General features: G+C 34.4%; 1 protein-coding gene across 1 annotated transcript; it reads right to left on the reverse strand.

Moving 5' to 3' along the window:
• Window positions 1–1,850: 1,850 nt before the first annotated feature.
• LOC144842659 (UBX domain-containing protein 7-like) lies at window positions 1,851–13,561 on the reverse strand. Its single transcript, XM_078699160.1, has 11 exons — window positions 13,462–13,561; window positions 10,622–10,772; window positions 10,137–10,201; window positions 9,808–9,879; window positions 8,687–8,817; window positions 7,874–8,020; window positions 6,155–6,299; window positions 5,746–5,819; window positions 4,271–4,778; window positions 3,848–3,927; window positions 1,851–2,942 (listed from the first exon to the last, which is right to left on the reverse strand). The coding sequence occupies exons 1-11, from the start codon at window positions 13,523–13,525 to the stop codon at window positions 2,784–2,786; spliced, it is 1,596 nt and encodes a 531-aa protein (XP_078555286.1). The 5' UTR covers window positions 13,526–13,561; the 3' UTR covers window positions 1,851–2,783.
• Window positions 13,562–13,604: the final 43 nt, after the last annotated feature.

Consider the following 13,604-nt stretch of genomic DNA (forward strand, 5'->3'; position numbering starts at 1 on the left):
GTCCGGGTTATTTACAGTTTACGAATCTGATCGAGTAAATAAGATAAGTTAATTCACTAATAAAATATCAGGAGACATGATCAGAAGATACGTCTATTGTATGATATAGCATTATTATATTGGATGGTGCAAATTTTGAATATGATTCGACCAGGACCAAAACGTGGGAGGAAGGGTATAACACGGATTATATTTTTCAGGAAAATCATTCGTTGCACAAGGATTAGGTGTACTGATGGGAGATCAATGCCCACCTTCCAAAAATATTGAACACAAATCACGAACCACCTCTGTTTTTCTTGAAACATCTCATAATAGGCTCTATATTAGGCCTATGTAGAAAGTTCGAATTATGCGGAAGGTACTAGGCCCACACCAAGACAATCTAACAACAGAACACTGAGATCGCCTTGCCAAGATAGGCACTCGTAACAGTCTGTTGATCTTATGTCTGGCTGCGAATACAATACAATACAAATACAAACAGTAGGCCGCCTACAGTACTGTATATACATTCTCCTCGGCGCGCGAAGGGGTGTGGATTGGAACTGACCGTTTCGCAGCCACAGATAAACCATTTGACCTCCGGAGCTCAGTTGCTTGTTGTTAGATTGCATTGACTTCCGAGAACATGTCGATATGAGTCTGCTACTCCAGTTGCTCTCCCTTGTAATTTGATAATTAACCGTGTCGAGAATTTCCCCATGTTTGAACGGCCAAGTGAGGTTTGTTACTGCAAATATCGACATGTGCTGGTGGAAAAAAGAAGATTGAACACTTTCCTTAATTATTTTCATCGGAGATGAACCGTGTGTTGAGAGTGAAACCAAAGGCACGACCAACACTTTTCCTGCATAAAGATTTCCGAAATGGCTTTACGTACGTCGTTACGTCAACAAACCTTCTGGGGGGAAATGCACGCATAATGAATGTGTATTAGTTCAGAAATCGCATTTCGATTGACATATTCGACAGATTAGTTGGCACACACGATGTAAATTTGTTGATCGGAGTGTTCTTAGTTTGAATCTTCCGTGCCACTATTTATTGTAATTTCTAAAGCTCTGTCTACACTATCAAACTTTATGTGACAAACAATTTGATATGCCCAAATATGGTAGTAATATGACGTCATCGTGTCCATATAATTTATATGGGCACATCACATGTTTTGTCACATTAATTGTGATAGTCTATTCTCTAGAGAGAGCTTTAGTTGGTGATAAGAACAACACAAATTTGTGGAACCAAATATCACGGTATGAAAAGGTGTCCGCTTGTCTAGAGGGTCAAACACGGTAAGCCCAGTGTAAAATGAAGCTTAGCTTGGTGAAAAATGTTTGACATGCAGATCAACTAAATTCAATAAACAAGTCAGACAGTGTGTAGTACTAAAATTGTAAATGTCTTGAATAATGAATTACTGTATCATCACAAACTAACTTTACATTATGTTAAACTCACTGGCATTCAAGAGGCAGGTTTCACAACCTTACGAACACGATAACGACCAATCCGACCGAACGAACGAGAACCTAAAACTGCTATTTATTCTAATTTTCGTCAATTTTTAGTAAACTACTTTTATTAAAATTATATTTATGTAGTATTATATACCTTTATACATGTTTGATTAAATGAAAAAGGTTCAAATCTGTATTCGTTTTAATAATAATAATAATAATATATTGTTTGAAGGCTTTTTGCATGGCGAATCAAATGTTGTTATACATTTTGCAGTACACCACGTATATGAGGACGATCAAAGGATATTGATCGAAACGTCGAGAAACTCAACAGTTCTTCAGAACTAATATACGTGGTGTACTGCAAAATTTATATCAACAATAATATTAATAATAATATCCTTGATTTATAAAGCGCCTAATGTTGTGAAACGTCTAAGCGCTGTACATATTATTAGCCGAATCATACTTCCATAATGGAGCTAGTAATGTCTTACCAGGTACCCATTTGTTGCCTCTTACTAAATACTGTTGCTGATATTAAAGAATAGTTTAAAAGTTTAAGAAAAAGTATGACATCGTACCCGTTTTTATTACCGTATTCGTAAGGTTGCAAAACCTCAATATTGATTATTTCGAAAATATTACTAAATTTCATATAGAATAATATGTATTTCATACATTTTCATAAATTAATTATACTGTGTGATACTGTGTGCGTGGACACTCGATTTTTCGAAGTTGTTCTCTAATAACATGATTGTATACAGTAGAACCTATTGAGGGGACACATTCGGTACCCAAGGAAACTGTCCCTTAATAGGGGCTGAAAATGATTGGCCCTCATTCGTTTCACAGTATAAGTGTCCCCTTATTAGGCGTGTCCTAAAGGAATGGTCCTACTAGTATTTATAATAAACAAATTCATAATAGACTAAATTTTGGTCACAAGAATAGTGCTTCAAAATACTGGCCACTGTTATTTAATGCATAATTTATGATAAAATACATGCATGTCCTGTATGCATTATATTTTCCTAAAATGTAAATAAATCATGATTTCTGCCCTTTAACATGTTGAGAGAAAAAGAAAGCTCAACATTATTCCATTCAGTCAAACATAGTGCCAGTCTTAATTTATGCCATAATTAATGTAATGCATTATTTTTTTATTTATGTCATACATTATCCATGATTTCTGCCTTTTTTTGTCGAGAAAAAAAAAAGCTCAACACTATTCAATTTAGTTTACAAAGCACCTTTTAACATATTGAGAAAAATATGCATCCCTGCATCATGTTTTTGTAGCCATTTTGATCATCGTTCTTGGACAAAGACAGTTTCACGCGGTACAAGACCAGCCTCTTCTAATGTTTTATCTGCATCCATGTAAGATAGTTGACGCCTGGGATAATTGGTAACAAGCTCGTACCTTTCACTGGAAAATCCATCCTTTGCCACACGTGTAATCAAATCCTGAAATCAAGTTATATTCAATTATTCAGTTATACATTGCAATATGATGTTACAACTTCAAAAACTCCAAAAAGTCAAAATTTAACTATTTAACCGATATAAGAGATTGTTTTTTGTTTATCAGCTGTTAATGTGCCTCTCAAAGTACTTTCTGTGTACGACCACTTAAACGAATTAATCGCAGTCGAATAAGCGTCTCACCAACTTAAGTCGATAGAGATGTCTGTATACTAGAGGCGTCCGCATACAAAAATATCCGTATATGAGAGGTGTCCACATGAGAGGTGCCTGATATGAGAGGAGTCATCATATGGGAAGTGTCCGCGTATGAGAGGAGTCATCATATGGGAGGTGTACGCATATGAGAGGAGTCATCATATGGGAGGTGTCCACATATGAGAGGTGTCCGCATACGTGACGTGTCCGCATTTGTGAGGTGTCCACATAGGAGCTGAGTCATCATATGGGAGGTGTCCACATATGAGAGGTGTCCGCATACGTGACGTGTCCGCATTTGTGAGGTGTCCACATAGGAGCTGAGTCATCATATGGGAGGTGTCCACATACGTGATGTTTCCGCATATTTGAGGTGTTTGCACGAGACGTGTTTGCAAGAGAGGTGTCCGCATACTGTATGAGATGTCCGTATGACAGGTGGCTGCATATGAGAAGTGTGTGCATATGAGAGGTGTCCGCATATGACGTTTAGCATATGAGGACGGTGTTCGCATACGATGTGTTTGCATATGAGGTATCCCCATACATGAGGTATCCCCATACATGTGGTGTCCGCATATGAGAGGTTTCCGCATATAAGATTTCAAAACCGGGAAAGGAGAAATATAAAAATAGTTTTAAATAATAGAAAAATTAACAATATTAGGGATTTAAGAAAATTAATTTACCAATAGCGTTGATCTTCCAGGCATGTTCATTTGTTTTCTTTCACCATCTGGTAACCTCAGCATTATCTTAGCTTCAGAATCTACAAATAAAATAGATATTAAAATACTCCAGTACTAAAACTATTCAATTCTGGGTAGGAAGTCCGATTATTCTAACAAATTACGCAAGAACAAGTTGAAGTTATTGAATATACGAAAATACCATTTTTATTTGTATCTCTATTAAGCATTCAATCTACTATAAGGCATTATTCTTGTACTGTACAAATAAATAGATAATAAATAGTTAATTTGGATATTTCAGTGACATGCACCAGGCATGGGTATGTATTGTTTAATATATTTAAACAATAAAACTATTGAATTCTGAGTAGGTCGATTATTTCAGCAAATGATGCAAAATTAAAGAATAAAAATAATTACCGTTTTCATTGGTTTGATTTTGTTTGTTATCTTCATTTACATTATTTGTAATATGTGTAGGCTTGTCTATCACACTTGTAGTTGCAGAGTTTGTACCAATATCATTTTTACTGTCCTTATCTGGTATTCGAGTTTCAGAAACATTATTATTTGGCAAATATTCGTTATTGTCTGTCTGTTTATTTGGCTTGGTTATAATTCCTTTTGATTCATTCTCTATTACTATAGTGTCTTCGACAACACAATTGTCATCTGCGTCATTTGTATCTATTATATTGTCTTTATGATTATTTAAATCTTCAGTGACATCATTAGTTCTTTGATTTTCAATTTCAACGTCACTACACGCGTTGTTATCGCTTTCTGACTGGCAAGAATCACTTTCATATTCCGGTTCCGAGTCACTATCAACGTATATAGTTCTTTTGTTCTTACAGCTTGTTTCGGACATTGATGCCGCAATTGCTGCCCTCAATTGGCTTTCTTCATCTGCATCTATTATACTTTCCTAAAATAACATTTGGTTATCTTTATTTATTTAAGTCTGTATTAAAAAATAGCTTGAAAATATGTATAATGCTGATTTTCTAAAATGACAAAAATAAAAAAAAAGTTGAATCATTTAAATTCTTCTCACTATAAATTGTCTACATTCACCTATAATAAAACTTGTTATTGGTGTTTTTAATACAATTTGTATATTAAAAAAACATTTTTTTTAATATATCATTTTAATAGCGAGTCAAATGGCCGAGCGGTTAAGGCATGGGCGCCGTTTACCGTACCTAAAGAGCCAACAACATTGGCAAGGGTTTCGAGGCCGACTCGCTCCTAGTTCTGGTGGTGGAACAAGTCTTCTCGGATAAGGACTATAAACCGTAGGTCCAGTGTACACAGTTATAACCTGTGTGCACTTTAAAGAACCCAGTTAATTATTCGAAAAGAGTAGGGGGTTACCCCGGTGAACTGGTTCACAAAATAGCCCCTGTATCAGGGGATTACCACCTATCTGATAGGACAGTGATTAATTCACTATTGGTAATGCTTGGCCACATTGCCTAAAGACATAAAAAAAAAAAAAAAAAAAAATGGATCGAAAAAAGAAACCTTGATAAATTGTAATTTAAAGCAAAAACATTGGTCATATTAAGGGTTTTTGGTTGAATTTAACCATTTATTTTGTCTTTTTTGTAAGTAAAAGATATTTTTTTGGTGTTTTTTAAGGAAGTGATTAACTTTATCAAAACTACAAAATGGCCTTTTCAATATCCAACTTTATTGTGTTTTTCATGTTTTTGGAGTCAATACATCGATGTATGGATTATGTATCAAAATGTATGACTGGTGGGTTTATTATAGGGAACTTTTATTCTTTGATATCTTCAAGTTTTGAAATTTGGTTAGCCACCATGTTAACAAACTTTTTACTAATTAGTGATACCTCACATGTTTAATTAATATAACACATCATTTACCTTTCTGGCTTTCTTCTTTGGTGGGCTGAAGCCATCTTTATCAAAGCATGGGTGATCCTTTAAAAAATTAGTCACTAATAAGAAAAAAATATAAATAAATATATACATTAGGTCTCCTGTTTACTTTATACTTAATCTAAGCTTAGTACAATCAATGAAAATTGCAACAATACTCATTGTTATATTGGATATAACCTGCTCACAAACAGGAACTGATAATACCTTTTTTTTTTTTTAGTACCTTCATTTTGTACTACTGGCTGGAGGTTAAAATTGTTATGTTGCTCTTGCATAGATTCAATTAAAAAACAGGATCTTGTTCAAAACTACTGGGCCAAGAAAAAAATAACAAAATAAGGAGTGCTCTAATGCATGCAATTTTAACTAAAAAACAGAAAAACTGACATACCTAAGTCACAAAATACAACACTATCAAGCTTATCCCACGACACTAATAGTTCACCAGTTCTTGGATCCAATATGCTAATGTATGGGAAAGTAACCACTTTGTAAAACTGGCAATATTTTTGGCCTTCCTCACTGTCATGATAAACCTAAGGATGTAAATAGATATTTTCAAGTCTCTCATTTATTTTTTAACAAATTAATTCATTATTATGAAAAAACAAATGAAATGAAAGAGAGCTCCAGTTCTTAGAAGAAATAATCTTTTATATATTGATCTCTTGTGCGTGTGGGTACAATTGAGGGACTAGTGTTGTTCCGCCGTACCACGCCAAGAATGATAAAGAGTCGCTATCCAATCAAGTTTGAACTTTATCATGAAAGCCCCAGTGGTCTAATAGTTAGGACATCTGCATATCAAGCAGAAGGTTCCGGGTTTGAATCTCGGTTGGGCCGACTTTTTCTCATTCTCACCGATTTCCTTATCTGTATCTTTTGAAATTAATTAATTCAATTTCAGTATATCACAATTCGGTTTAGAATTCATGTTTTGTGTCTGTTGTGTATATTATATAGATGTAATGTTTGGTTTAGTGTATCATATCTCTGTATGAATTGCAGAATGTTACTTAAGAGGCTGTGTGAAAATTATATTACTCTGTGTAACGCGATTAACACAATGTAACATATGATTTGTATAATATTTACCGCAGTAAAGGCACGATACTAATGTATGTTCGTTATGCATAGCTCTATGGATTTCACTAATTCTGTTAGCAAATTGATTATTCATAAGCAAGTTAATGAATATTCATGATAGTAAAGCAGAAACAGGAGATACACTCCATTGATTTTCAGAAATAATGCAACTTGTTTAAACAATAAAGATCCGGTCTAATTTGATTACCTTCTACCATGGATATAACGATCAGCAAGAACACACAAATGGAAGTTCCCTTGTTATCTAAACACCCGTATACTGCATACAGTGTGTCGCTGAAATTTGTTTTGAAATTTTCTTTGTGGAAAATGTACAAATAATCTATATTGTGCGATTTTTTTGTTTATTCTGTAAATGGAGCAAACGATTGGACACGACTACATCAACCTCATTAAAAAAATTGTAATATACTGACTATTGATAGCCGTGGTGTACATGTTACACAGAGTATAATCATTTGGACATGTCCCCTTTAATTCGAATTTCCATTTTGTTTAATTCGATATTGTTGATGGATTTGGATATTTTCATTTAAAGATATAATTATTGTCCCCCTAAAAAAATATTTTTTAAAATTTTTTTGTTGAATATGTTATTTTAATGTCACATAATAGTTATTCACTCTCACAAAAAATCGGGTCTGAAAAAAATTTATTTACCTGAGAAAAATGTAATTTAAAGCAAAAAATTGTCAAATTTGTCTGGAAGACAATGAGTTTTTGGGTAATTTAACTGTTTATTTTGTCTTTTTATAGGTGAAATACTTTTTTACCCCCGTTTTTTTTCTTATGGAAGTGAACAACTTCATTAAAACTGCAAAATGGCCTATTCAAAGACCGATTTTAAAAATCTTTATTTTTCATGATTTTGGGGGACAATACATCTTTAATTATAATAATATAATGTATAATTCAACTAATTTAAAAGTTGCAATAAAAGTATTTTATCAGTTATCAGTTGCATTACAATGTATGAATCAATAAAAGACATAGCTAAACCAACCTGCCAAAATACAAATGATTGGTTAATAAAACGTTTGACTGCGGGATCACTCCAAACATCACGGTTCAGTTTCTGACAACTAAATTCTTGTACATCTTGAACATTAACCAACAACCAACGTCCTTGTTGCTGACCAACTTCACGAGCCTTACAAAACAAAAACATTTTAGTAAGTGTTATTTTTAGTTAATATTCGTCACACCCGGTCCAGTTCCCTCTAAATTTTGAGAAAACAATAATATATATATGGTTAATTTAATCATTTCACTATGTTTAAGTGCATTTTCTATTGTAAAAGCATGGATCTTTTACTGTGCATTGAAATGAGGTTTGGTAATCATTACTAAATCAGTAAGAGATCATTGACAAACATAAGTCTCAAGGACCATTTATACTAGGACGATAACAATTGGCGATAACTAGATAAAATGCATTTATCATACATAAAACCAAAGAAAAGGACGAAGTTTTAATCCTAGAACTATATAATAATAAATAACCATTTAATAATACCATTTATTAATATTTTCAATCAAATGAAGTCATGATTAGCAATAGAAATAAAATTGTGATAATGTTATTGTTCTACTGACCATAACTCAATTGATATAAATATTAATTAAAAGTATTATTTTTATCATAAATGGTTATCCTATAGTTATAGAATAAAAACTTTTCTTTTTTGTTTTATGTAAGAAGCATGTACGTTTATTTAGTATAGCTTAATTTAGTGTAGCTTAATTTAGTATAGCTTAATTTAGTATAAATGGAGATGGATCATGGTGTATAGTGGAAGAATGAATATCATCTTACAGTGGCAAGAGTTCCTTTGTGCATCATATCAAGAGGTGGTCTGAAGAGATCTTCTAGAGTACGTTTTTTTGTTCCTTCTCCCCCACCTCCTTTATTTTTGCTAAGATCTCGTATCATTTCCTCTTGTTGTTCTGGCAAATCAAAATATTAACCAACAAGTAATATACGGAAAATACAATTATCTTTTATAGGATGATAAAAGACATAGACAAAGTTTGCAAGTAAAATTGTAATTAACAAAATTAAATAAAACATATACAGGATCACTTAGCACGCCATGACATTTGAATTAGTTCTAATTACAGTTAAATAGGTGAAACATTCCAATCTTTTATATTTAAAGGTTCCTATGACGTGAGAATTTTTCCAGCAAAACATGTGCACTGGATTTACTATCAAAACAATGGAGATAGTTTCTTGTTTCTTTATTTCCATTCACAAAAACATACATAAACTAGAGGGTACTCCGAGAGTACAAACCTCCGCCTACTGTAAAATTCCGTACATAAAATGCCCCGTGAATATTTTTTTTTACATTTTTTTTTATTAGTTCTAAGTGTAAATATGTTAACTGCACACTACAAAGTTGTGGTTGACAGTGTGGTGTAATGGTTATGTATCCAGCCTCTCACAGTTGAGATCGCTGGTTCAAGTCCCACTGAGATTTTTATTTTTTTATTTTTTTATTTCTTTTTTTTTAGTTTTTTGTGGACCTTGATCTTTGACCCAGACATGATGTGTAATTGATCATTGTGGCTAAGTTTGGTGAGAATCGGATAAAAACTGTGGTCTCTAGGCAGTAAAATAGTTTTTTATTAGTTGTGACCTTGACCTATGACCTTTTCCCCTCAAATTCAAACTCGTCCGAGCTTTTGGGGCATAGATCATTGTTGCCAAATTTGGTGAGAATCAGATAAAAACTGTGGCCTCCAGGCTGTTCACAGACAGACACACACACACACACAAACATACAGGGGTGAAAACATAACCTCCTTGGCGGAGGTAATAATCATTACAAAACAAAACAATGGAACCCATGCCAATGAAGCAGCAACATGTTTATGGTGCCTTTATCTTAAATTAACAAAATTGGAGAATTCAGTGTTTATAGAGTCACTTACTTGTCTCAGCTCGGAAATCTCTAAATCTATCAAATACTGATCCAGGAGCACCTCTCCTTCTTTGTCTTGGGCCTAAAGAAAAGTGAGATGGAAATGATTTTAACAGAAACTATAGCAGCTCAGTACACTCATTTATTAGTTGAACCCCTATTAAGAGTGTAATAGTGTTCTCCTAATATGGATGTCCACTGAATAGGGATTTGCCGTAGTGTTAACCATATAATTCCTCTCAATCATTTCATGGAACAATTAACAAACATTTAAAATATATACCATGGACAACAGTTAAAGAACATGAATTAAATAAAATATATATGTTTATTACTTACCAAAAGTTGGAATATCCTGAACAAGTACCTCACGTTTCTGTGGAATTGGTGCCCTCACATTATCGCTGAAATAATGAACAATTTATATTATGACAAAAAGTTGAACGTCGACTTTTGACTTCATGCGCACATTGCTTGTAATGTAATAATCCCGAAAGATGCACTGGGTTCTTAGATGCCTTGAACCTGTGCCAAGGTTTGTCCTGTGCCTTTGCCTTAAGCTTGGTTACCACTTTGACGCAACGCAAGAACATACTACTATAAGCATCGAAAGAAATTTAACCAATCACGATACAATTGTTCATCCGAACTGTGTGCTTGTTATGGTCAACTCGCTTGGCCATATGTTGGGTCTGTAGTGGGAACTACGCTTTAACTGCTTGACCACTCATCTTGCTTAAACTCTTATTTAACAAATGTACACTATTGATTGAACAGAGTGTTTTTGATTTTATAATATGTAGTAAACTGTTTAGGAGGCTTACCCAGATGCTTCAAGTGCTGCTGCAGCTGACGTTGACGATGAGGTTGATGATCCTGCCGTCTCAGCAACACCATCTAATTGCATGCTGATAGCCATTTCAAGATTTCCATTACACATATCTAGTAACTTACGGCCAATTTCAACACTGGCACCTGTAAATACAAATTAGACATAACAAAGATTATGTTTAGAAAAGTGTAATTATCATCGTCTCATTTTTAAACCATGCTTTATATATTCTACACTGCAAACAAATAGTGCCACACTGCCACATGTTTTGCTCTTTACCACAACAATTATGCATTTTGAACTGTATTCCCGGTCTCGGACGCCCAGCCAGGAGGAGGGCGGTTCACGGTTTCCATGCACACATACGGTTTACGATGAAATCGGTCGCGTCTGAAATCGGTCGCGTTTGAAATCGGTCGCGATAAAATCAACTTCCGGTATTTTGTATGGCGCGCCGCTAGAGCTATACTTTTGATGAAATCGGTCGCGTTTGAAATCGGTCGCGCTATTTTGTATGGATCGAGCGGGATGCATGCTAGAGTGGGATAAACACTTTTCGTTTATATAGATTTAATTGCTATTTTTTAGGAACTAGATTATTTATGTGGATATTTTTTACTTGGTTAATAAATATTTATTATCAATCATTAAATTAATTATTTTTTTTTGTATTTCACAGGTCTCGGAGAAGGACTGTGTCTGTTCAAAATGGCCATTTCTAAACACGTTTAAATATTATATTAGGCATAATGTTATATTAGGCATATAATAATTTACCTCTATTTATATGTACTGTAATTAATATTATTATATAGAGAATATACGTCTGCCGTGTCTTTTATTATGCAAACAATTACGTAAAAGAGAACAATTTATTTAAAAACAATAATTTTTACAATATAGCCCGTAAAGTCAGCGTATCCATTTTTATACTTATGCATACTGTGGCAGATTATATCATATCCATGTCGTTAACAACATACTATTCGATCACCTTATTTTTATTTATACCGGGTGAGTGGCCGAGCGGGTGAGTGGCCGAGCGGTTAAGACAGTGGAACCGTAATTACGTAGCCATAACATCGGCACGGGTTCGAGGCTCACTCACTCCATGGTTCTGGTGGTAGAACGAGTCTTCTCGGATAAGGACTATAAACCGTAGGTCCAGTGTACACATCTAGCTCGTGTGCACGTTAAAGAACCTAGTACATCTTTCGAGACGAGTAGGGGGTTACCCCGGTGTATTAGTACATCACAGCCACTGATCACCAACTGGGCCCTCTGTGAGACCAGTCTTTGACTGAAGAGGTTACCCAGTATAAATATATATTTCAATTCAATTCAATTCAATTTTATTTCTATCCGTTATGTAGGATAATATTAAGTGTATAATGATTATTGTTGAGGCAAATCACGTGTATATTTTTATTTCTGAGGTTTAAAATAGTTGTTAGTAAAATAATCATTATATGCGGATGGTTAAAAGGCGAGTAACTGAAATAACCCCCCACATAAGCCATATCGGAGATGCGCCTTCTATGATCGTGCAGCTGTTTCCTCTAACACAATACGTTATTTTGCTGACGGGGTTTCCCCTTTTTAAAAAACACGCACTTGTTAGTGTGTCAACTCATGGACAAAACACGTACGATCGTTGTCCATGGCGAGGTAAAGATGACAGTTGTGATTTATATATAATTTACGTATATACGTCGGCGATACTATAGATTTTAATTTGAATATCTTTTATTTCTTCATTTATAATACAGTAATCATTTAATGTAAATTTAAGTAAGTGCAACTCAGTGTCTCACATTCATACGCCGTTCGTAAATATAAATGTTTAAATATCAGTGCAGATTACCTCTTTGAGAATCGTGTCCACCTTTATTATCCATACATTATTATTCTCACATCAATCATTGTACATCATAGTCCTACTGTAGGCCGGTAGATTGATTTATAACGGCATATTATCTATATATTTTATTAATATCCTAAAACCATACGTAATTGTTTGCATAATTATTAATAAAAGACACGACAGACGTATATTCTCTATATAATATATTAATTACAGTACATATAAATAGAGGTAAATTATTATATGCCTTATATAATATTATGCCTAATATAATATTTAAACGTGTTTATAAATGGCCATTTTGAACAGACACAGTCCTTCTCCGAGAGACCTGTGAAATACAAAAAAAAAAACGATTTCAAACGCGACCGATTTCAAACGCGACCGATTTCAAGCGCGACCGATTTCATCTGACACCACACATACTACTCATTACTGTAGGCCCAATAATAAGCTTGCCTAGGCATATAGCTACATTTTAGCCTTTACTTTTGTTACATTTGGTTAGGTATTGGATACAGTACCTGGCTAGAAAGGCTAGGCCTAGGCCTAGTAGTAGGCCTAGGCCTCTAGCCTAGTAGTAGTACTAGCCTAGTAGGCCCCTAGCTAGGCTAGATTTCAATATTCAATTCATTAATGGTTTATTCATCATGAAAGGACAAACAGACAGACACAGCCTCAAATGCTTCAAGATCAAGGTATACAGTATAAGGTAATATGCGGCGCTACTATACTTTCGCACCTACCTAGGGCCTAGGCCTAACTGGAAAACACAATTTGATAACATTCAACGGGGATGCGCGCGCGATGGGGTGATGTTGTTGCGGACTTGGTCATGTTAGGTGCGAAAGTAGTAGTAGCGTCTAGCCTAGGCCCTAGCCCTACTTCATGAGCTAAAACTTATCTTACACTAAATTATAGTTCTTGTGGTGTATATAAATACACATCTTAACAGCTACATAATTTACCTGTAACGGAGCGGAACTGTTCAGCTAAAGCTTTCATACCCTTAATTTTGGATTTGGAAGCCATGTCGACTATTTTCCGACTTTTTTTTAATCTAGTGCAAATAGCTCCCTCAAGTTGGGCTAAGTCAACGTAACTGTAGAGG

This window comes from Antedon bifida, chromosome 5 (assembly GCF_963402885.1).
Source record: "Antedon bifida chromosome 5, ecAntBifi1.1, whole genome shotgun sequence".
NCBI lineage: Eukaryota > Metazoa > Echinodermata > Crinoidea > Comatulida > Antedonidae > Antedon > Antedon bifida.

Coding starts and splice junctions, on each gene's coding strand:
- LOC144842659 (XM_078699160.1), bottom strand. CDS start 13,525: ATGGCTTCCAAATCCAAAATTAAGGGTATGAAAGCTTTAGCTGAACAG. Junction 8,818..9,807: donor AGATTTCCGAGCTGAGACAA/GTAAGTGACTCT, acceptor TTGATTTGCCAG/AACAACAAGAGGAAATGATA. Junction 4,779..5,745: donor CAAAGAAGAAAGCCAGAAAG/GTAAATGATGTG, acceptor ATGTTATTTTAG/GAAAGTATAATAGATGCAGA.